Below are 25,314 nucleotides of genomic sequence, written 5' to 3' on the forward strand. Positions count from 1 at the left end.
AAAACTGTGTTTTGTAATAATCCATCACATCAATATCCTAAATTCCACAAACGCTAAGTACACACTTGGAAAAAATGAAAGAAAGAAAGAAAGAAAGAAAGAAAGAAAGAAAGAAAGAAAGAAAGAAAGAAAGAAAGAAAGAAAGAAAGAAAGAAAGAAAGAAAGAATAACGTAGTAAAAAAACGTTACAAAAAATAAATGAAAAGGAGACATTTGAGTTGTGGTTCAACAGTTTTACTAAAAAAAATATATATAATAATAATAATAATAATAATAATAATAATAATAATAATAATAATAATAATAATAATAATAATAATAATAAATAAAATAAAATAAAATAAAATAAAATAAAAATCATGAAAGAGACATGGACAAAAATGGTGGTGCCCCTAAGATTGAAAATAATTTGACTATCGGGACATGTTCAAGTTGTGTCAATTAGCATCACAGATATCGTCAAACTTACAAGCGGTCATTTGTGAAACATTTCTGACATATTCTCGACTATCAATAGGCAATGACTGCATTCTCAGAGTTTTAGTCGCAAGTTTGCAGTATGATGTCAGAAAATGGGCACAAAAAAAAGCTCTCTTATTTTTTCCCCAACTCCATTCTCCATGATTTCTTATTGTTTTGCTTAAAACACAAAGATAACTTGTTTGCTTTCATGGAGGACTAAGGAAATCAGAACAGTATTTACATTTGGTTTCAGTTAAAATTTTACAATAACAAAGAAAACGCATTTTACTCAGGTTTTTCTAAACAAAATTTGAAAAGCAATGTCTTATTTTCGTTTGTTTATTATTATTATTATTATTATTATTATTATTATTATTATTATTATTATTATTATTATTATTATTATTATTATTGTTATTATTATTATTATTATTGAATTAAAAGACGTGTACTATAAATTATCTCCATGAATGGTTACGGTTTGTGCAATTTTGGCTGGAAGTGGTCATTCAATATTGATTTTAATCGCCAGTGTCGCCATCTCCTGGCCAGTATGGGAAATGAATGCTCGCGGTGACAACTTCCGGCAATCAAAAACAAACATATTGGCCGTTTTTCGATTAGTGGCGCCTGCTATAATGAATAAAACTTGAAATTCAAACTGTTATTGGACTTTTCCTTACTCGTATGAGGCAACCACACGAGAAAATCAAGCTATACAGTATTTCAATTTTGGTGAAATAAACATATTTTAAAACGAAAATCAAACAACGAGTCGTTTTTCTATTTATAATATCGGTTTCCAAACGTAATATCCAATGACCAAAAGAGACACGGACCCGGTGTTGTAGTTTACCTAACACTGCCTTTTTGTATTACGGTACAGGGAAAAGCGGAATTAATTTATGCAAGAGGGCCCTTAATATGCACAAACCTGGCAATAACCGGATTGATATTGCGCTCAAGGGAGTTCTCCTTTGCACTGGTTAACAAAATAACAGTAGTGTGGTGGTTGTTTTGTTTGTTTGTTTGTTTGTTTGTTTGCTTCAATTGGTTAGATTTTTATGCATTAAAAAATGTATTCTGAAAAATAAAATGGACTATAGACCGTATTTCACACATATGAACGTATTCCATCCTTTAAGTTGCCCATCCCTGATAAATAAATAGCATAGATGCATTGCGTACATGACTTGCTTTTGACAAATACGCTCACGAAATGAAATACGAAATGTAGAAGATGTAACACAAAGTTCTCTGAAAGTGCACTATGGTTTACATTTGAATGATTCTTATTGCTATTCAGTAATTTATATCAATTTAACTACAGTAATGGCAATGGCAATCCCTGGAGAGATGAGCAAAAAAAAAAAAAAAAAGAGAAGAAAACAAAACCTTCTCAAGGCTGTTTCCATGACTTTCTACGTTCTTTATCTTTGGGAACCCAACGTATTATGAGAACTGTTAGCTAAACAAACAACAATCAGACTAGTGCTGTAGTTAATTGGGGAATTATGTTCAATTGAAATGACTTCTCTTTTGGAGGCTGATTCACAGCGACAAATCCCAGTATTTTGAAGAAAGGCTATGCGCCTTTATGCCACAATGTCAGCAGATTCTATGTGCAGAATATTACAAATGGCCAAATACAGTGAGATGCCTATGATCAATCTTAATCCTCCGAGATATGGATTTGAGTTTAAAACGTTTGGTAGGCTACATATCCAAGCAGCAAATGAATGAGACATCTCCGAACGCGGCCGTTGACCACATCCAATATGACAGCGACGCTAACGTACATTCAGAGTTCAACGCGAGGTTATTTTTGTTGTGTAATGCTATTGGTCAGGAAACAATGACGTAGAAATGGGCGGAGTGAAAGAAAGGATTAGATGACGGGTGCAGTGTCCAACACACTGCGCACTTTGGACGCAGTTTGTAAACTCGCAGTGGAGGTGGGTGAGCTCTTCCGAAATGCTCCGTGCTGTGATTTCTCGAACCCTTCCACGGGTGAAGGTTGTGTCGGCGTGCCACTACTCCACAGCGGCTATACCCGCACCCAGCTCCCAACCCGAGGTCCACTTTAATAAGGTACACAAGTTTTCTTTCTGTCTACTTGTTCGGTTTTGAAGCGCTACTAAGGTACGCGATCAGACTTTTAATGCAAACCCCCACGTGACAAACTTTACCGTGAGGAACAGCTGTGAAACCATTTACAAGAGGGCGTCTTCTGCAGTTTATAACTTAATTATGTAATCAGTGAACGATTGACCTAAAAAAACAAAAACAAAACAAAACTAAAAAATGTCTTCCAAAGTGAATTTTCTGTCATGACCTGGCGGTGGCGTCACTGCCACACATCCTACATGGCTGTATATAGTAGCCCACCTCCACGTTGCAAAAAGCTGACTGATAAGTGACCCTTTTACTTTATTTACTCACTAAGTAGCCTACACCAGGAAAGTGAAATATTCCAAAGTTGTTTTTGTTGTTGCTGCGGTACAACTACAACACATTTCTAATTTATGTTTTATTCTTGTAGCTTTTCATCAACAACGAGTGGCAGGATGCAGCAAGTGGGAAAAGCTTCCCTACTGTAAACCCGGCAACAGGAGAGGTCATCTGTCATGTGGCTGAGGCCAATGAGGTAAGCAAGCACAATGCTTTCTTTGAGCTCCTCTGATGACATGAACCGAAACTGGAAAATAAGAAGGTGAGATGTAACTGTAACCAGGGCCATTTGTAGACCCGCTCGAGGCCTTAAGGCAAGAAGGAGAATGAAAACTTGCCCCCTCAAAAAAAAAAAAAAAAAAAAAAAGTGCCACTGGAATTACACACTAGCACAGACTGACTGATCAAACGTGTAAATAAATAGCTCTACAATAAGAACTTAACACAATCGGTCTAAGTAAACAGATATGAATCAAGTAAAAGCAAATTGGAACTGCAAAGTTTGACTACGTGCACAAGCTGCATGGGGAGAGAAACAAAACAAAACTTGACTTCACATTCGGGTGTGCTTCGGCATGTTGTGTTGAAGGACCGCAAACATAATATTGGCGCATTTCAAACTCCGAAAACACCATCAATTAATTCAAAGTTATGACAACAAACACGTAAATAAATTATAGTGTGGACTTTGTTACATGTGCTTTGTTATTGATATGGGCCCATTTCAGACATGGAGAGTCTCTGTCATGGAAATGCACAAATACAGCCACTCATATCTTCAAACCGTCTCCTTTAATTTCTAATGTGCTTCCTCTCATTGTAATATAATCTGTCTTTGGCATCAATCACCAGCATGGGAGTACAGATAGTACTGCAGTGACAACAAGCTTTAAATCGTAATCATTTGTTCACCAGTTTCAAAATGTGCCAGCCAGTGGGCGGTCGAATCTGAAATCACGTTGCGTGCTAAAGCACAGATTATTTGAATAGAATTTAAATGGGTGCCAGGCTGCCAGCTGGTATTTCCAGTTCTTCAATGAGGAGTGAATTGAGCACATAGTGGTGTGTCCTTGGTGTTAGCAACCTTTTACGATTTGTAATATCAATTCAACAAATTAAGAGTTACTTCAGTCAAAATTTGGACTTATGGTATTAATAAGTCTCAACATACCTGTACAGTGAACTCTGAAACATTCCAGTTTGTTTGTTTTTAATCTGTAGTGAGTATTACATTTATTTTTTAAATCATTCGCTAATTCACATCACTACACTAATATATCAATACAGAATACCATACTGTAATGCTGTAATCTTGATTAAAAGTTGACATCCCTCAATGAAGCTGCAGCAAAATGCCACAACTCAAAGAAATTCAAGCGCAAATGAGAAATCTGCGAAGGGTTAGAGAAGCATTTGTCAAGCTTTAGGTGAGCGTCATTATCCGCAAACGAAGAATGCGTGTAACTAGTGGCGAACAGTCTGCCAACATAAATAAACTCGAGCACGACGACAACTCATGCAGGAAAAAAGAAACTCGGGAAAACATTTCATGAACTGAAGGCCTCCCTCACCTCAGTTGAGGTGAGTGTTCATGACTCAACAACTCAACAATAAGGACCAAAAAAAACAAAAATAAAAACCAAAACATGGCATGGTTTTGGTAGCTTTAAACAGGGTTTTTTTCCCTCCTTAATAAATAAAAATCACAATTTAGAAATTGCGTTATACATTTTCTTATATTTGTTTGTAGGTCTCAAACATTTAAGTGGACAAACTTAAAAAAAAAAAAAAAATGATTTGAATGAGGGCAAATCCCATATTGCAGAAGGAAGCCGTGATCCATAGAGGTCATTGTGTGCAGATTAAGGTCATCCGCTTAATACACGATTAGTCAGCTCATCATTTTTATTAATTATTGCATTACTGGGCTGGAGGACTTTGTTTGGTTTGAAGTATGAAAGTCTTTTTGTATGATACTTGAGCGCAGACTTTGATGTGGATGGTTGGCAAAACTTGACACTTTTGACATCCACGCCTTTAATCAATGACCGCATCATAGATTCTTGATTTTTGAGTGTATTAAAGTGGCTATTAAACATGATTTTGTGGTGGTGTTTGTGTGCAATGGTAGTAATAGATGATGTAACACTAACTGGAAAGATGCAGTGTTTGGGTACTTGTGCAATTTTTTTAATTTCCTGAAAAATAGGCATTTTGAAGAAGTTGTGGGCAAATTGATCCAAACATTGCTGATACTGATACCAAGTCAGTAAATATCACATTGATACTAGCATGATAAAACAGAGACAGCAGTTTTGTTTTGGTTCTGTATGAACTGCTGCGGTTTTGTCAAATAGGTACCAGCCAGGTTGCCAGAGTTACTTGCAGGTTCAGTCTCAGCCCCGAGCAGTCATTATTGTTTTTTCTTTTTTGCAAACATTGTTTCATTTGGAATTTAATGCCTGCAACACGTTCAAATCTGGAACATTACTCACTGTTCAATTGCAGTTTATCAGTTAGAAGTTGGAACATTAAATAGCTTGTTTTTGTAGTGTATTCAGTTGTAACATCCCAACTTAATTGGAATTGGGGCTTGTATTGACATATGCAATTATAAATAAAAAAAAAAAATAGGTGGACACGGTTTTACACTATTTCCATGTAGGGCTTGGTCCCTATGCCCCTCAAAAAGCTACATGCATACTCTGTGGGGCCATGCAGGACACGGTGTTGTTATGTCAAGCATTCTATATTTACATACCACAAAAGAACAACTATTCTGCTGAGGATTCGTATCATGGCTGGAAATCGCAAAGATGTCTGAAAAAACACAAAGCAACCTGACTTGCACTTTGGTTGCATGCCTTCATGTCACAAACAAGTTAATGCCACCTACTCTTGCAATACAAAGGAAAAGCAAGCTGAGAAGAATTAATCTCTATTCTCTGCTGTTTACAAATACAACCCTGCAATACTTCTCTCTCTCTTTCTTTCTTTCTTTCTTTCTTTCTTTCTTTCTTTCTTTCTTTCCCTCCCCTCTTCCTCCCCAGTTCTATTTATTTCTGTTATGCAATGAAAACTGGCAGGAGGGAGTTTTGGATTCTTCAACGTTGCACTCTTTTCTTTATTATTATTATTATGCACTGTGGGCTTTCATCATTCAAGTGAGGATCACACCCGCCAAAAAGCAAAAATGGTGGAAAATTGGAACATTTTCCCAGCCTTGTAAAACAAAACAAAAAAACAAAAAACAGTTGATTATCTAATGTTTCTTTTAAGATTGTCCTAAGTGACTGCCACATGATGTGGCGTTTAAAGACCCTTTCAAACAGCTACATTGTACATGTTAGAAGGTAATTGCAGAATAATGTGAAAAGACTCTAGCACAGTGGTGTCAAACATAAGTGGGTTTAATCCGGTCCGTGAGATGATTTTGTAAAGTTTAAAAAAAAAAAAAAAAAATTGTAATGTCAGACTAATTAATCAGCCAGCCACAATCAAAACATATAAATTGTAATTTCACAGGCAGTCCTCAGATGAGCAATGCAACTTGTACGGGGAATCGTCGTCCTGGATGTCATTATTTTACACACAACTTAAACTATGGTTTGTTTAATTATATTATTTTTTTGTAATTATACATCAACATAAAGTGTTAAATACGACACAAATTCAATTACTGGTAACACAAATAGATATGACAAGATTTAACATCCTTATAACATCATTAACTGCGCCACGCAATGCATTCTGGGAACAATATATATGCAAAACAGGTCGATTTAACACGTCCGGAACGTATACCGGCAAAGTGTTGCCGCATTCCTTTTGCATTCGTGTTATTTTTGGAACAATATGATTACAGTTGAGCTCCGTAATTTACGGCTGGTCCACAAAAATCTGTGTCCAATTGTTTTTGTTCTATAGCGTTATTTTCCCGATGCGGCCCATTTGATAATATATTTTCCTCCATGCGGCCCCTGAGCTAATATGAGTTTGACACCCCTGCTCTAGCACATTAGCACGTTTGTATGTTTTTTGAGACTTTGTACACTTTGACAGAAAACAATGATGTCATCAACCAAATAATGTTGTAAAGGTTCTCGAGCGTGCGATGCCATTGTATACAGAATCTATTATGTTTTGTTAAACATGTTCAGACTGGTCTTCGCTGCCAGTGTTTTGTTTCACTCGGCTGACTACCATGCAGGCTGTGTTCCCGCACAGTGGCAGGGTAAACGTGATTGTGAAGTGTTGTCTGCTTTTTGTCTGAAGTCAGCTCGGGTAGGCTTGTGCTCCCAGCAACAGCATTTAAGTTCTGTTATTGACATATGTTGCAAGTGAATTACTTTTCCAGACACTTAGCAAATGTCAACGTGCTTTTCAATTTCCAGGTGGATGTTGACAAGGCGGTGAAAGCAGCACGCGATGCCTTCCGGTTGGGCTCGCCATGGAGACGGATGGATGCCTCCCAGCGAGGTTTGCTTCTCAGCCGCTTGGCTGACGCCATTGAGAGGGATTCTGCCTACCTTGCGGTGGGTTCTTGTACATTAAAAGCAGTTCAAACCACCAAACTTCAATGTAACAAAATGGATGCCTAAGCCCAGATTACTTACATTTTGAAACATGTTTACACAGTGTTGTAAAAGCCGGTTATTGTGGGTCCTAAACCAACTGTACATATTTGACTTTGTTATTGTCGTAATGTTTCCATAGGAACTGGAGACCCTTGACAATGGGAAGCCATATTCTGTATCCTACACAGTGGATCTGCCCACTGTGGTCAAATGTCTCAGGTAACAAGTGTTTGTTTTTTGTCGCCTTTGGCTCAGTTTCTGCGTTTTAGAATAGTTCATATACAATTTTATTTTATTTTTATTTTTTATGTTTTGTCACCGTGGCTCAGTTTCTGTTTTAGGATATTTCATATACAATTTTATTTTTTAATTTCTTAATTTTTTTTGGTCACCTTTGTTCCGTTTCTGTGTTTTAGAATATTTCATATACAATTTTATTTTTTAATTTATAAATTTTTTTGGTCACCTTTGTCTTGTTTCTGTGTTTTAGAATATTTCATTACATTACAATAATTATATTTTTTTGTTGCCTTTGGCTCCGTTTCTTTGTTTTAGGATATTTCATATACAATTTTATTTACCGTACGTTTTATTTTTTTATCACCTTTGACTCTGTTTGTGTTTTTATTATATTTCATATACAATTTTATTTATTTATTTATTTATTTAGTCACCTTTTGCTCAGTTTTTGTGTTTTAGGAAATTTCATACACATTTTTTTTTTTTTTTTTGTCACCTTTTGGCTCCGTTTCTGTGCTTTAGGCTATCTCATATAATATTGAGTCCATCAGAATGTACATTCTCAATCTCTAGACTGTGCCTGGAAATTCTGTCCATAAAGTTTGTCAGGGCCCTGGAAACAAATCTGAATTAATGACAGCATGCAGCCCAAATTCTGACACCAATTGTGCAGTCACTGAACGCCCATGTCAATGGTTCCTCATACTGGTGGTGATCAGTTGACTTGGGGTGTGGTGGGGTCAGCCATTCACTGTCATTGGCCACGTGAGCATAATGAGGAATTTGTTGCACTTTTGATGTTTTCAGGTACTACGCAGGCTGGGCTGACAAATGGGAAGGAAAGACCATCCCCATTGATGGAGATTATTTCTGCTACACCAGACATGAACCCGTTGGAGTCTGTGGACAAATAATACCAGTAAGTGGGCAAATGGCAAGAATGAAACAAATGCATTCAGCTACAATGCTTGAAATTTGTTTGAATTATTAACCGATTGCTGACTTCCCCAAAATTATCAGAATTATAGATTTCTGTAACTCAATAATATTCTTCTTCCACTAATACTTCCAATTCCATCCATCCATCCATCCATCCATTTTCTTGACCGCTTATTCCTCACAAGGGTCGCGGGGGCTGCTGGCGCCTATCTCAGCTGGCTCTGGGCAGTAGGCGGGGGACACCCTGGACTGGTTGCCAACCAATCGCAGGGCACATAGAGACGAACAACCATCCACACTCACACACACACACACACACACGCACACCTAGGGACAATTCGGAGCGCCCAATTAACCTGCCATGCATGTCTTTGGAATGTGGGAGGAGACCGGAGTACCCGGAGAAGACCCACGCGGGCACGGGGAGAACATGCAAACTCCACCCAGGAAGGTCCGAGCCTGGACTCGAACCGGAGACCTCAGAACTGGGAAGCGGACGTGCTAACCACTCGACTTCCAATTCCATCACATCAAACTTAATTTTGCTCTTGCGGTGCTCACAATTTTTTTTTTACAGCGTTTTCCACCGTCAGTTGTGTTGCAATTTTAGTAGGCCACACCCACCAGCAGCAGTGTGTATAATCTGTGAGTCAACATGCAATACAGCATCTGCTCTTTGGGATCTTGTTACTTTGGCCCACTGTGTCATAGTGCACTGCACTTCACCACAGAGGATAAAGTCATGACTCGCCCTTCTCACATATTTGAAAGCAGTCTTTTATTGATACAAGACTTTTTTTTGCTTTGTTACCTCAATAAATTAGCATCTTTTCTTTTTACCCACCTCCCATTTTTTTTGCCACTAGATGTTCTCTACTTAAAAAAAATGGTAGCCTGATTCATGTTACCACACCAGAAAATTTGGTAATTCAGCCAAAGAATTGAAATGGTATTGTAAATGTTTTTTTTTTGTTTTTTTTTTGTTTTTTTTAAGGAGATTCTGAATATTTATGAAGGAAACATAACTGTGTTCAACAATGTATCCCAAATGCAACAGCAGTGTATGAATCATTCTCGCTGAATCGTGTTTCACCATTCTTGAATTTCAACGGCTTTAACGTTCATTGTTAGTATGCTCTACTTTAGCCTCATTGTATGTACACTACACTTGACTATTGAGGATAGTCATAACTCGCCCTCAGTTTATGAGAACTACAGTGTTACCTATAATTAGCACTAGCATTTTCTTTCCACCCATCTGCCACTTTGGCCAGTAGATGTCTAGTTAAAATGTTCTCAAGGTGTGCGGTGTGGGATCCTGATCCGAGAGTTTTGGAACCCACCCAGAGAATGAAGATGGCAGCATGTGCACAGATGTTAGTGTGCGCCACGTGAAAATGTGGTCTTTTATGCTTCACTGTAAAGGCTCTGTTGTCAGAGCCGAGTCGGAATATTTGCTTTTTTGGAGATCAAACCATCGAGCGTGCATGCAAAGTGGTAAAGTTCTGTTTGCTCTTCCTTTTCTCCCTGCAGTGGAACTTCCCTCTCTTGATGCAGGCATGGAAACTTGGCCCCGCTCTTGCAACCGGTAACACTGTGGTGATGAAAGTCGCTGAGCAGACGCCGCTTACTGCTCTCTACGTTGCCAACCTGATTAAAGAGGTACTTTGTTTGCTGTTTGACTGATTTAAATTCACTACAAGGCAGAACACTAACATTAAACAGTACTCGTGATCGGTCCTTCTTTGCTCAAGTTAATGAATGATTGAATTAATCAGTATAAACATTTACTTATGATTTATGATTGGTTTATTTATTACACCCGGTTTGCTGTTTGACAGATTTAAATTCACTACAAGGCAGAACACTTTACATTTAAACAACTCGTGATCGGTTCTTCTTTGCTTAAGTTAATGAATGATTTAATTAATCAGTATAAACATTTACTTATGATTTATGATTGGTTTATTTATTACACTCTCTGTTAGTCATTCATGAATAGGCATGTAACGATATCCACACATCACGATATGAAGGCTCGATATAATTATCATGATATTGTGGGGAGGATGGCGATACAAAAGAAGTTCAGAATATTGTAAAAAAACAACAAAAAAAACCATTGTTTTTGTATCTTAAAGCAATGAAAAAATTATAAAAATATAACTATTATAATACATATATTGAGGCACTAATGCAATTTCCTCCACATATTGACTCTGTTCACAAGCGTATTACGTTCCCCTTCATCTGACCATTAGTGTGGCTTTTAAACATAGAAGGGCCAAAATATGCCTTGTGAAAATTAAACTGCACAAAAAACTAGCCACCAGAGGGTGATAGAACTGCACACATGGTAATCAACACAACTTTTTTAACAGATGTGCTGCTTTTAATATCGTGACATAACAACAATATATTGTGGCTCTTTTAATATTGCGATATCACGATATTGCCATTATTGTTACGTCCCTATTCATGAATGAGTGTGATTTATTTCATTTGGGTGTGGCTTCCAACTCTTAATAATGTCCTGCCCCAAAATAAATATTGAAGACAAGCTTGTTCAATAATTAATAAATGAATAAAGAGCAGTGTTGTAGCCCTTAATCACAAGATAACATTTGGATTATAGAACAATAAAGCATAAAGAAAAGAAATGGAATGAAACACAAAGGTTAAATACCAACATCAATCCATCCTTTCATTGTCTCTCACATTTTTTCCATTGGAATGAAATACAATTTTGTAATTGCAGAATTTTCAGTGAACACGCCAATTGTAGGTCTCGAACCAGTTTTGTTTATTTATAAGGGGCGGCATGGTTCATTGGTAGAGTGGTCGCCTTCTTACCATGAGGTTGTGAGTTCGATCCTCAGCACTTGTGAGCATGTCAAAGTGTCCTTGAGCAAGACACTGAACCCCGATTTGCTCACAGTGTACCTGGCGGCACCCTGCATGTGTAAAGCGCTTTGGGCATTTTATGGTGTAGATACAGTAAAATGCTATTTAAAGAAACGGTCCATTTACCATTCAGTTTATTCAAGGTTGTGTTCTTAAGACAAGATTGCATCCCGCGCGTGCAGTTCTGCCAATTTTTCGTCGGCATTTGTTTTAGTGGAGTGACATTTTTTTCCAGGTGGGGTTTCCAGAAGGTGTGGTGAATATTTTGCCTGGCATGGGGCCCTCAGCTGGAGCTGCCATCGCCAGACACATGGATGTTGACAAAGTGGCCTTCACAGGATCGACAGAGGTACGAACGAGCGGTCCTCAGTTTTCAGTTATTCTCAGTGAGCCCAAAAAGCAAGAATTAGAATTTTGTTGATTTGCCAACTATGTTTCTCTCACTGTAGTACTGTAGCAAAAAAGACACTACAGTATAACAAAATGTTCAGTCAGGATGTGCAAATGTACAAAATACAAATTGTCATTCGGAAATGTGTAGTAATGCCGAATGATGATTTGCATCCCACAAGTGAAGCAGGTGTGTCACACAGGCTTTTAACTCATAGTGCTTCAAGCAATTTTGAATTGTAAAGGAATGTGATACTTTCTATTAACGGCCTGTATACTTTGACATTGACTCATAACTGCGCCACACATTTTGGATGAAACATCAGTGGTGCCAAATGAAGCCATGTATTACAAAAGGAGCAAAACTTTCTGGAAATATGTCTTTAAGAGCAAACATTGAACATAGCTAAAATTAGTCAAAGTAGGTCACATCACATCTTTTTCAAAACTTCCAGATTTATTTCATGCTCAAAAGTACTGATTTATAATGATATTCAAGCAAGAAGAGATTTGGCGTTCCATAATAATTGTTGCACGTTTGTTTCCATCAGGTTGGTCATCTAATCCAGCAGGCTTCAGGCAACAGTAACTTAAAGAAGGTCACGTTGGAGCTTGGAGGAAAGAGCCCCAACATCATCTTGTCCGATGCAAAAAGTATGTTTTTTTTTTTTTTTTGCTTGTTTTTTTTTTTTATTTATTTTTTTTGTTTTGTTTTTTTTTATCATGCTATCATGCTGCCATCTATTTTTGTATATTAAAACTTAGCACATCCCCTTTATAAAAACAGTAATGGATACAACAGATCAGCCTAAAGCCAAAACCTGCACAATTTTACTGACTCCTAAAAGAATGTTATGCAATGTTTTTATTATTCAGGTTTTGGGACTGTGGCTTTCTACTTTTTTTTTAACAATTATGTACAAATTAAAACAACCATTGGCATATTTTTTTCAATTTATTTGAGTAACATCATTAAAAACCATTACAACAAAAGTTATACAAAGGTGGTACTCAAAAGGAGCAGGAAGAAGTTGAGAGAACTTATAATGATCCTTATTTGCCACTATTTTAGTTATCCATATTTCTCGTACGATAGCACCTCAAAATTGAGGACAAAAACAAAAATCAAAACACATCTGCCTCAGTAATAATGTTTTGCCTAATCTCTATGGCAATTTACAGAAAACTAATCACAATTTATACCATAATTATCTAAAATGTAAAATCTACTTATTTACAAGTAGCACAAGAAAACAGGAACCAAATATACAATATAAGAATTAAGAAAAATAGAAAACAATTGGCACAAACAGAATACCTCGTTTATGGTCATATAGTTTGAAGATAACAAGACAAATTGTATAAATAGTATACTCATTTATAGATATAAGAAAAACTGAAGACAATTGTGAAGAAAAAACTAGACTTATTTATGAATTTAAGAAAACGTTTGTCGCAAGGAAAAAAGGTGATTGTGAAACACCTCTTGCTCTTTCGCTATTTAATCCTTATGAATTCTTTCACATGCAGTTGGAAAATAAGCACATCACAGCCATATATTTATCAGCCTTTCAAAGCAGAATGTTGCTGCAACTATGCACTCTTTCACACAGCTAACAAAGAGTTCCAAATTCAGGTAATTAGAAGTGTGGTGACGTCAGAAGCAAGGTGCTCTGAAAGGAACTAACTATTTGCTTCTTTACATGTTAGCTGCATCACATTAATGTAAAGATGTGTGAGAGGTAAATTTCTTAAAAAAAAAAAAAAAAAATCCAGATCTGGAGGAGCTTATACCGTTTTTGTTTACTTTCTTCCTTGAGAGTTAATATTTGCCTTTTTGTCTTTTTCGTCATCCAGTGGAGGACGCGGTGGAGCAGGCACATTTTGCTTTGTTCTTTAACCAAGGCCAGTGTTGTTGTGCCGGTTCTCGGACATACGTGCAAGCCGATATCTACGACGAGTTTGTGGAACGCAGCGCGGAAAGAGCTAGGAAACGCGTGGTGGGCAACCCCTTTGACTTCAAGACTGAGCAGGGACCCCAGGTAATATAATCACAACACAACACAGTGGCTACATTTAGACAGCGGTTATCAAAGTTTTTTTTTTTTTTTAAATCAAATACCACCACTGTAATTAGCTTTAGGGAAGAAAAAAAAAGACCAAATCTATCTAAAAGCTAATGATGTCAGTTAAGCAACAAGGAAGACGATATCAAGTTACAATTCTCAATGAATTTTACAGCACTCTTCCTCAGACATCAATAAAACACGGCAAGATCTTGCAAAGGTTCCAGGGTGAGGTTTGTGTGCATGAACTGGTTCACCAATTAAATATTAATTATTTATACTACTAGTTATTAACCTGCCATTTTGTTGTCATTAAGATTTACACAGGAGGGTTGTCTGGTACATTTCCTCTTGAAGGATTATGAGTAATGATGGACAAATAGACTGTGTCTGAACAAGTTTTGTGTTCATTGAACAATGTCTCCCACTATTGGCAATCTAATCAACTCCACACCTAATTTCGTGTTTGACCTGATATTCAAGAAAAAAATGAGCACTCAACAGTATTAAAAAAAAAATGCCAGTAATGCAAATAAAGGCTCGACGATGACTTAAAACATCTGCTGATCTTCTGCATCGAGCTTGTGTGCTTTCACGCCTGTGAGGTTTTATGGATGTGACGTCCTCTCAGAGTACAGAGAACACTTTGAGACTGGCATGCCTTACATTTTACGCATCTAGGTGTTTAGTTTGAAAGCAGACATACTATACATTTTTTAAACCAGTTCCCAAGGTGTCTTAACATTTCCATGGTGTGCATTTGTCAATATCCTAAAGTTACAGAATAGATCACTTTACACACCTATTTTTTTGTTTTGTTGTGGGGTGGATCTTGGAGCAGGGGTGAGAAACCTTTACTGTCTCAAAAGAGCCATTTTAGGCTAAAATAATAACAAAAAAATCTGTCTAGAGCCGCTGCACCATAATAGAAAAATATGCAGCATCCATTATTTTGAGATTCAGTTTCTTCACCCTTTCGTCTTCTTTTTTTTTTTTTTTTTTTTTTTTTTTTTTTTGTGTGTGTGCAATTTTTCATATTTGGTTTATCATACACTTTTAGACTTTTCAGCCTTTCTGTCAAATTTCTGACATTTTTGTCAATTTAATGGAAATATGGTAATTTTTTGCCTCTTTTCTTTTTTTTTTGTTTTTTTTTAACTTTCTTCTGCCTTTTTTGCTAGCAATTTTGGGGGTTTTTTCTGGGCAATTTTGTGGACATTTTATGGTATTTTTCTGGATTTCTTCTTTTGTTTTTGGACATTTTATAGTCACATTTGAAACTTTTGTTTTTTTTGCCTTTTTTAAAGTCTATTTTCTGACTTTTTTTTGGCAAGCGTAAATACATTTTATGTTAATTGTCTGCCTTCTTTTGTTTTTGGACATTTAATTGTCACTTTTTGAGCGTTTTTTTTTCTGCCTTTATGGTATTGAATTCTAACATTTTTGGCAATTCCATGGAATTTTATGGTAATTGTCAGTTTTTCCTCTCTTTTTGAACATCTAGGTAATTAAAAAAACTTTTTCATCTACCTTTCACCTCTCTTTCTGACAATTTAAAAATTTGGACTCTTGACATTTTTTGAATATTTAATTATTTTTTTATGTAAACCATTAATTTCTTTAAATAATATTGTATCTAAATAATAATAAAGTAAACATGTACAATATATATATTAATTTCTACTAAGTTTTTTTGTGTGTTTTTTTGTTTTTGTTTTTGTTTTTTAAGAGATCCACAGGGAGCCACATAAGAGGGACTTAACAGCCACACGTGGCTCCAGCACCTCAGGTTGCGGACCCCTGAGCTAGAGGATTGAACAGGCTTAGTCCAGGGGAAGAAAAAAAAAGCACCCATAAAGCAATAACATTTCAACTCGTGATGGCGAACAGTTCATACACGACTACGCTGTGTTGTGGTACCATCACCAAACACAAACGAGTTAACGACTTCACAGAACAGCTGCTTGCATTTTGGCCTTTGGCATGAAGACAGCAGGAGGCACCCAATTGAGATATGGGTTATGCATGATAACTGACACGTGAACCTCAATATTTTTGTGCAGGTGGATGAGGAGCAGTTCAAAAAGATTTTGGGTTACATCAGCAGTGGCAAAAAAGAGGGAGCCAAACTCATGTGTGGAGGCAGCGCAGCTGCTGACAAGGGATACTTCATCCAACCTACAGTGTTTGGAGATGTTCAGGACAACATGACTATTGCCAGAGAAGAGGTACGCCCGGCTGCCAAAACTCTATTTCTGTCCTCTACACTTTGGTGGTCTTTGACACATTTCAATTTTTATGACTGAAACTGGATTGTGTTACACGTATCATAATGTTAATCGTATTAGAAACAACAATGTAACCTGAATGTTTTGTTTTTTCATTATTATTTATTGCAGATCTTTGGTCCAGTAATGCAGATCTTAAAGTTCAAGACACTTGAGGAGGTGGTCGAGAGAGCCAATGATTCTAAATATGGTCTGGCTGCTGCCGTGTTCACCAAGGACATTGATAAGGCCAACTACGTTGCCAATGCACTCCGCGCCGGCACAGTCTGGTAGGACAGCAAAACTATCTGTGCGATTTTAATATTCAATTGAGGGGTCCAGCGTGTCCTCTTGATAAATGCTACAAACTTGGGTCAGCCAAGAAGGATCAAGAATCCACTGCGAAAGTTGTTATATAACTAATTTGTCAATTAGAGTATGTATGCCTTAAAAAGCAGTCTATTCATTTCCATTTATCATACTGTGAACTTTTTTTTTTTTTTTCTCTGCAGGATTAACTGTTATGACGTGTTTGGAGCCCAGGCCCCGTTTGGAGGATACAAGGCTTCAGGAAACGGCAGAGAGTTGGGAGAATATGGCCTGGAAAACTACACAGAAGTCAAAACGGTAATTCTTTACGCAAAATGACGGATCTGAATTTCTTAAAGGTCCAAATTGTCATTTATACAGAAAATTGAACATTTTTGTTCAGTATTTAAATTCACAGATGAACAGGAATGCTGTTCTTATGTGTCTGTTTCCAATGATATTGGCTTAAAATATTACCATTCTTTAGTTGACGCATGTTTCTAAGGGAAAGTTATATCAGTTAAATATTAAATGTGTTAGCACCAAAAAAAAGTCAGAGGTAATTCAGGTTTGTGTTAAAATCAATATAAGATTGCATGATATTCTTAAATTGTACTTTTTTTTCTTTTTTTCTTTCTGTTGCCAGGTGACCATGAAAGTACCACAGAAGAATTCGTGAACAACCAGCTGAGAGAGACAGTATAACTGTTCCAGGAACCAGTTGATCTATACAGATTATCTTATTTCATAATTGAGGGATTAGATAGTTCCAATTATCTACACTTTTGATACCTTTGCATATTTCTACATTTGAGCTCCAAATATCTACGCTTTCTATCACTTTATTTCACATTTTAATTAATAAAATAATTGAAGTTACCTTTTGGTTGCTATCACTTCATATTCCTTTTGGTCTCTTTTACACCACATGGTTCAAGGATTTTATGCTTTCAAGTGGCACAATTTGGATAGACATCATACCACCATAAAAACAAACAACTGTATGGTATTTTAAGGTCAAAATCTAGCACATTGCAAATGTGGATAAAAATTCAATGTGTGTTGCTTATCAGCCAGTTTAACTTAGGGACTCCAGAGATACCAGCGGTTTCCAGTGCCTGCTTGTTGCTCATCAGCTTTTTAACTCATTCACTGCCTTTGACAAGTATACTTGTCAATTGTATTTTTTAGAGCGGTGCTAAATGGGGGCGAATCTGAGCATGCTCCACTGTAAATATCAAACTTGGAAACAACTTTACTGATGCCCAACCACCGGTAGATGACATCGTTGCCCCATTTTATAGGAAATAAACACAGTTTCAGAGTCCATGGGAGAAATGGCTGTATTTTGGCAAACCTACATTTTTCTGCTGTCAATTATAAAAGAACGGGACAAAAAGTAGGGAGTCTATTCTGTTATTTGGTAGATTCGGTTTATATATAATTATTGAATGTAATATCACGTGAGTATTGGAAATGTAAAAATTTTCTATAATGACTGGCAGTGAATGAGTTTTAACAGATGCATTTTCCTGGTATGATATAAAGCACGTTTCTGTGACTATCGGGTGGGGGGACTTATTTTCCCCACCGTCATTTACAGCAAATGCACACTTTAATAGAGCCAATTGTTCTACAATCATTTGTATTATGCTCAAAATGTCACTTAAGAATTCCACTGCATTTGTGTGGGTGAATTAATGCTGATGCAGAGACCTGCAAGTTGTTCTCTATTGACTGTAGTGTGTGGACTTGTGAAGATACCATGCTGGATTTTTCCAGGTTTCTTACAAAGTAGTCAATAACACAAAAAATAAAAGAATTTTGATCCAATTTATTGGAAGATGACTAAATTACACAACACAGGTGACAAGGTATTTACACTTTTCATTCTAAACATCAAACTTCTGACAGTTAGTCCATGTCTAAAGTACTGAGACTGTCAATTTAAGTGTGATGTCCATCTCCCTCTGACTTGCATGTTCAACCTCACTTGCTCAGTCAATCATCAATTCCAAAACTCCTTGCTCTCCTATGGGCCACTCCCCATCAGCTATGTGGCTGCTCTCCTGCACGCCACTTGTGACGATCATCACAGCAGAGTGATGGGAATTGTTAAGCACTTCCTCAGAACTTGGAGAACCGGGAGTGACGCCCAAAGATTCATCTTCTACTTTTGTTGTCTGGGCTGCTACAGCAAACTGACCATGATGCAGTGCTTCACCTTCTTCAATTCCAGAATTACAATCAGACCCGTCAACACATGCTTTGGCAGATGTGTCTGATTCCCATTCTTTGATCTGAAGACCTTGAAGCATATCACCTCCATCAAGTCCTTCACTGTCAACATACACGTAGGCTGTTTGCTCTGCTATCCTTTCTTGTTGTCCGCCGATTGATTGTGCTGAATCGCTGACATCAAATTCGGAAGAGTCTGTTTTCACCTTACTGGCGGCAGACTCTTCTGCAGCTCTCAGTTGCAGTTTTGTGGTATCAGATGTGGTGGTTTGGATAGGATGTGTGTGCTCAGCACTTATGTTACCGCTTCCAACCTTGACTGTACTGTTGTTGGGAAGACAAGTCCTTTTATCGATGTTTGTACACGGAATCAAATCTGTGGAAATGTTTTCAGCAGGACCACGATCACCAACAATACTTGAGTTTTGTGCAATGAAAGTTGTGTTCCTAAAAGAACCTCTTGGAGCGACAGTACTGTTGCTGAATGAACCACTCGTAGAGTCATTAGAGGCAAAAGATGCATCTTCTCCACTCTCAAATACATCTTGCATGCTATAATCCAAGATCAGGATGTCATCTGGTGTTGGTTCAATCCTCTGGTTGTCAGTTTTCAGATCCTTTTCAATTGACCCCTGGTTGTCGGTTTTGCGAGACATGCTGATCGCTGCACGGGGCCTCAGTTCTTCCTCTCCATCCGGGAATACGGAAGTCCTCACACCAACGGACTCTTCCATCTTCGTCTCTGATGATGAAGTGTCCAGTTTTTTAAAGCGAGCTCTGTGTCTTCGCTCTTCATCCTGATCCACCCGTTTTTCTCCACCCTCTGATTGGGAAGGCGAGTCCTTCATGTTTGACCTCTCTTCATCCTTGCGACGAGTGAGCCAGCCAGAACTGCTAACTATGTTCTTCACAGCTGAAGAGGACATAAACCTTATAAAGTCTCAAAACTGGTGGCAATAACCACATACTACCCCAACATGGATGAAGGCATACTCTGAGAACTTACAGTCCTGCATGTCCCCACATATGAAATCACAGCAAGAGCACGTCGACAGTGATGCATCAAGCTCCTCCCACCTGAAAACATGAAACGGGAGAAATGATCATCATGCTTCATTAAAATAAAAAAAAATTTTTTTTTAAATGCAGCTGTCATTCCTCTCAACTATCAGGTGAGACATGATTGGTGAGCTTCAATTCTTTGCATCGTGGCAAGAGCAGATACCGTGTATAATCAAACGCCGTGAAGTACAAATGAACATGTCAGTTCCAAGATCACAAACTACAGTGAAGCACAAAACTGTCTTTTTGTAAATACAAAGAAAAATAACGTAGTTCCACTTGCCAAGGGCGCTAAGACTTGAGCTCTGTTCCTTACTTCTGCAGCCAACATTCAAAGATTCAACATTCAAGTGAAAAACAGAATGATGAATATCAATACAATTACATGCTGTATGAAAGCAAAGAACATTTAACTTTAGTTTAGACATTTTAAGATTCAGGACTTGTTCAGCTTGTTTGGTTGTATATTCTTCTGTCATAAAGCTCTTCTTTTCAAAGTCTGAGAAAACTACTGTAGTTTTTCTTTCAGATGTCTGGTGCCCAAACTATGCAAGTGTGCTTTGAAAGAGTTTACTGTTATTGTTACTACTACTCAGAACTCTTTCAGCACTTCATCTATACTGCACATGGATTTGCGCCAGTTAAGTAAATGACATTCATGTGATTTGAACAATCACTTACCTTCCAGTAGTTTGGTTGTAGCTACAAGACTTGGAGGTGTGGGATGTGGTGACACCAACTGACATTGAACAATGAAGGTACAGCACCTATTTGCAGACAAGTTACAACAGCTACAGTAAATCAGCCCTTTTCACACTGCATTTAGCAGTGCACTGTGCACCGTTATCAAACCCATTGATTGTGCATGTACCCATGGTGAGGGGCGGTTACTTGGAATGGAGTGTTGCTCAATGGCGCAGAAAGAAGACTTCTACCGTGATGGCAAGTGGCATCACGTCAGAAAAGCGGGTCAAATTGGAGAGCTGATTTAGTGTTATTTTGACGGACTTATTTTCCAAATTACTGCATTATTAATCTTTCCAAATTACCGCCGTTTTTGTTTGTTTTCTGCGTGGTATCAACCATTTTTTTTATTATTGTGATATTCAATTTGTCAAAATAACAAATGTGAACACCAGAGTCAAAATCTTTACATTTACTTCTTGGTAGGCTACTACATCAATAAAGTTTTATATCCTCCCATTGCATGTTGTGCAAAATTAGTACAACTGATAAAATGATATTAAAAGTAATTTTAAATGACTTACCTTGGTGAAATGTAAAGAAACAATGCCAAACAAATATTTCCTCAGTTTCCCACCTGTGAGACATCCCTGAAGAGAAAAGCATCGATGGAAAACTTCAGCATGTTGCCACTCCTTGACCAGAAATGGGAAGAACTACCATCCCTCCGGCTGTCTGTCATACAGCTGCAAAACACAAGCACCACAATGCAAACCAATACCTGGAGAACAACTTGAGCAAGCATATTTTCTTACTAGAGACACACCCATAGTTAGTGATGATATCCACTTTGGGCACACTATTTGGCACTTTAGAGTGTGTCACGTAGCACGAGTCAACAAAGAGCCTCTCGCCTGCCAAGATGTTTCCGGTCTGGGCTACAAAATTCACCGGCTCGCCAAGGACAAATGAGTCGCCAGGAGAGACGGGCTCCCACTGGGCTGTAAAACACATGCAGTACAAATCCATGTACCTAAGGATTAAGGAAATCAGATGAAATATCCTCCAATGTTTAGTTGACCATTTTTACAGTGATTCAGTTTTATAATATAACAGTACACAGCACTATTTTACAAGTTATATAAAGGCACTTTTTTGTGTAGCAGGTCCTGGACCAAGTTGAAGTTGAGACAAAGAAAAATGGAAGAAACGGTTGACAGAAACAAGACTTAGAATTGGCCATCTGTGTTTCTGGGCTAGTTGGTTTGAGGTGCAGAGAAGGGAAGGATCAAGTGTAGACTTAAGTAATATGAAGAATGTTGTGCGAGATCTCCACTTTACCATTACAGACAGTGAGGCTGAAAATGAGCTTGGTTCGGAGACTCTTTATGAAGGTTGTGTGCTGGACCTGAGGTGTGTAGCCAGCTTGGTAAGAGTAATGAAACCTAAAACAAAAAGGACATTCTTGTTATTATCAACACATCACTGTCCAACTGTACCATATCACAACGAGGAGAGTCCTTATTCCAATTTATTAGAACAGTAAATAATCATTTTAGCTACTGATTTTTCAGGTATTCACCACAAGTTTACATTTTTCCCTCCGAGTCTGCTGAATAATGTAATCACTCTGCTAGCACTGTATTTGTTTATATTTAGTTTTACCATATATTGACATTTTCAAAATAATGCTAAATAATCACTAAAGTGAACTTTAAGGTAGCCACAGTAAATTCAGAGAGTGTTGAGTAGAAACTTTCTTTTTAGAGAGAGAAGAGAGTATATTCGATATGTTGAAAATTACCTGTTGTAAAAGCAGTGGATCGGCAGTTTAAATGGTAGAGCACGAATAATGTAGCCTTGTGGCGGTGGGATATAATAAAGAGCATAAGAATACACCAGCTGACCACCAGGAACAACCTAAAAGAGTGAAAATATTACATTGTGGCATATATTTAATGGTAAAACTGGCATGCTTGACTTATATTTGTCACTCCATCCACTATTGATTCCGTATACTTATACTTATGTATGGGTGATCATCCCCCGAAATTCGCTCACAGGAAATTTAAAAGCAATGTCTTTCTTTGACCATGTCATGAATGAATTGTCAATTTGACAATTCCGAGTTTACCTCACAAGTCAAAATGGCTGCCTTACTCTGTGAAATGAGGCCTCTCCGTCCATTTAAAAGCATTGGACTTTGGATCGAGTAGGGTTATTTTAATTTCAAAATGTGATGAAATGTTTAACTACTATAACACTCTGCCTGTTATTTTTTTATGCTAGTCAAACGCAAAGGCAATAAAATACGCAGTTTTTCACTGTTGACAGGAAATATTTGCATTTCGGAAATATCAGAAATGCCCGGATGTTCGGAATTGTCAATACAATAACACTGCACCGCCATAAATGGCATAATGTAAATGTAACATGCTTTTCACGATAAAGGGCTTTTAATTAATGGAAGACGGCCCTCGTGTGTGTGCGTTTACCTGAGCGGCGGAGGCACAGTAGGTCACTGGGTAGTGGAAAAACAGGAAGTGCGAGGACACACTGGTGGGTTGACACGAGCCCAGACTGTACAGAGCTGGATGTGGCCACGCGCGTAACTGAAAGCGGTCCACGCGCACCACTATCTCATTTGAGCCGCACCAAACTTCCACAGGGCGTGTTCGTGCAGGCTGTTTCGTGGTCTGGTACTGCGTTGGCTGTGGGAACAACACCGCAGTCAGTTCGGATGGAATTGAACTCTGGCGAGGAGCGGGCTTAAGCAACTCTTTGGCTACAAGCGGCTGTGATGCGTGCCAGAACACTGGTAGCTGGTAGAAGGAAGAGCGCGCGGCTTCGTCGCTCACAACCGGATTATTTCCGACCCCTGACCCACTTAAATGCTGAACTGGACCACCCACTGCTGGACTACAATAAAATATCCACACGAGCCACGAAAGCACCAACATGACTTGAACTAAAAGGAGCCAGCCAACTGTGCTGGGCGGCCAGGTACTCGAGTTGAGCCGCAAACACTCAGCAGAGAGCACTCAGCACGCTAACGTCCAATCTGGCTGCTTCATTAGCACACCTGCGCTCTCCCTGATTGGACTGGAGGGCGGGAAGCATGGAGCCAAAATGGCTTCCAGCCATATTTATCTACTTTTGTAAAAAGCTTTTGAAGAGGATACTCTAGCATTTTGGTCTATCGCTACTAAATGTATGTAAGAACAATAACTCTGATATAGAAGTAGAAAAATAAACATGTCAATTTTAAAGCTAGTCTGGTCAGCATGTGGCGCAACAGGTGGCGCTACAATTCAGTTCAGCAGCAAGCACATAATTACAGTTGTCAAAATGGTGGTCTACTCGATGAAAGCAAGCATCTCGGCTCATTGAAAATCATTGGACTTTGGATTGATTTAATTTCATTTTTGAGGATTATTTTGATTTCAAAATGTGATGAAATGGCGTCCGACTACTATAACAATTTGCCTGGTTTGTATGTTATAGTCACAGACAACAAAAACAATACAATATGCCGTTTGTTTTCATAGTGTAGGGCTGTGTAAATTGATCCAACTATCAGTAGAATTGATACTAACGTGAGTATCGGGATCAGGTCGATATCAGAGCGCTAGTCTCGATATTTTACATTTATTTATCTATTTTGGTTTCTCATGGGTCCCTTGTGCAATTCCTTTGTAGGACACGCACATGTGCCGGCCTGCCAATCACAGCGGTGGGCGGTACTGGCAGTAACAATTATTTTTACAGTGAATGACATACATAATTAGCACGTCCACCTCCCAGTTCTGAGGACTCGGGTTCGAGTCCAGGCTCCGGCCTTCCCCCGCCTACTGCCCAGAGCCAGCTGAGATAGCCAGCACCCACCCACGTCCCTTGTGAGGAATAAGCGGTCAAAAAAATGGATGGATGGATAGATGGATGGATGGACATACATAATATGACAATGAGTCATACAATGCTTCGTTTGAGCTTTTACAGCTACCAGTTGGGCTACGCATTCGTGTAGCACATGTAACTATTGTTTCTGTAATGTGACTAGACTGGCTTCGGTGGCTGATGTTTCTTTGAATGCAGAAGAGTGACATAGGCTAAGAATATGAAGATTATTACTACTTTGCAAATTTAAATAACAGCCCAGGTATGTTTCTAATTGAGGATATTATGACATTTTTAATAACCAAGAAAGTCTTATTTGCAAAAGAAAAAGGAAAAAAAAAGTTATTTAATAGGATTTAAAATACCATAATATTTTATTAACCTAAAAGTACTTGGTCTGTATCGGTGATATTGGCACCAGTATTTACTTGGTATCGATCGATACCAAAATCTTAATTATCGCAGCGTTGCATTGCAAAGTGTTGCATTGCAGAAATATCAGAATTGCCCCACATTTAAGTCCTTGGCTGTTGGATCCATCAGAAACCCCAGTTCAGACACTCAAAGCATTTCATTTGATATTGTAAAATGCATTATATTTATTAGGGATGGGCGAATAGTAATACTGACACCAGGTATCGGGCCAGTACCCGGCCATATTTTAAGGTATAGGTCGCTTGCACATCGTAATGCATCATGGGAGTTTTTTCTTCGGGCGCCATCTTGGGTGTCCGCCGGTTCACAAGGTACACTCGCGAGTTACACGGTAGAGCTTATCAACCTGATGTAATTTTCGCAGTATTTTCACGATTTACCGGAAGATCAAAA

At 38.0% G+C, this 25,314-nt stretch overlaps 2 protein-coding genes across 2 annotated transcripts; one reads left to right on the plus strand and one right to left on the minus strand.

Annotated features, from left to right (window-relative positions):
• The first annotated feature begins 2,366 nt into the window (after positions 1–2,366).
• LOC144021959 (aldehyde dehydrogenase, mitochondrial-like) lies at positions 2,367–17,484 on the plus strand. Its single transcript, XM_077526264.1, has 13 exons — positions 2,367–2,553; positions 3,005–3,109; positions 7,308–7,448; positions 7,630–7,709; positions 8,538–8,649; positions 10,203–10,331; positions 11,809–11,922; positions 12,515–12,617; positions 13,821–14,005; positions 16,093–16,257; positions 16,429–16,586; positions 16,809–16,923; positions 17,252–17,484. Exons 1-13 carry the CDS (start codon positions 2,437–2,439, stop codon positions 17,282–17,284), a joined length of 1,557 nt encoding a protein of 518 aa, XP_077382390.1. The 5' UTR covers positions 2,367–2,436; the 3' UTR covers positions 17,285–17,484.
• A 937-nt stretch (positions 17,485–18,421) lies between these two features.
• Positions 18,422–23,713, minus strand: LOC144022851 (uncharacterized). The gene is made up of 8 exons (XM_077527997.1): positions 23,085–23,713; positions 22,394–22,509; positions 21,931–22,034; positions 21,416–21,590; positions 21,227–21,335; positions 20,587–20,672; positions 19,850–19,920; positions 18,422–19,756 (listed from the first exon to the last, which is right to left on the minus strand). The coding sequence occupies exons 1-8, from the start codon at positions 23,547–23,549 to the stop codon at positions 18,603–18,605; spliced, it is 2,280 nt and encodes a 759-aa protein (XP_077384123.1). The 5' UTR covers positions 23,550–23,713; the 3' UTR covers positions 18,422–18,602.
• Positions 23,714–25,314: the final 1,601 nt, after the last annotated feature.

The sequence above is a fragment of the Festucalex cinctus genome, chromosome 7 (assembly GCF_051991245.1).
Source record: "Festucalex cinctus isolate MCC-2025b chromosome 7, RoL_Fcin_1.0, whole genome shotgun sequence".
Lineage (NCBI taxonomy): Eukaryota > Metazoa > Chordata > Actinopteri > Syngnathiformes > Syngnathidae > Festucalex > Festucalex cinctus.

Excerpts from the sequence above, each read along its gene's own strand:
- LOC144022851 (XM_077527997.1), bottom strand. The coding sequence starts at position 23,549 with ATGTTGGTGCTTTCGTGGCTCGTGTGGATATTTTATTGTAGTCCAGCA. Across the intron at positions 22,035-22,393 it reads ATCCACTGCTTTTACAACAG|GTTTCATTACTCTTACCAAG; the intron begins GTAATTTTCAAC and ends TTTTTGTTTTAG. Across the intron at positions 20,673-21,226 it reads TCTTCAGGGATGTCTCACAG|GTGCTGTACCTTCATTGTTC; the intron begins GTGGGAAACTGA and ends GTCTGCAAATAG.
- LOC144021959 (XM_077526264.1), top strand. The coding sequence starts at position 2,437 with ATGCTCCGTGCTGTGATTTCTCGAACCCTTCCACGGGTGAAGGTTGTG. Across the intron at positions 16,587-16,808 it reads CTCCGCGCCGGCACAGTCTG|GATTAACTGTTATGACGTGT; the intron begins GTAGGACAGCAA and ends TTTTCTCTGCAG. Across the intron at positions 16,924-17,251 it reads ACTACACAGAAGTCAAAACG|GTGACCATGAAAGTACCACA; the intron begins GTAATTCTTTAC and ends TTCTGTTGCCAG.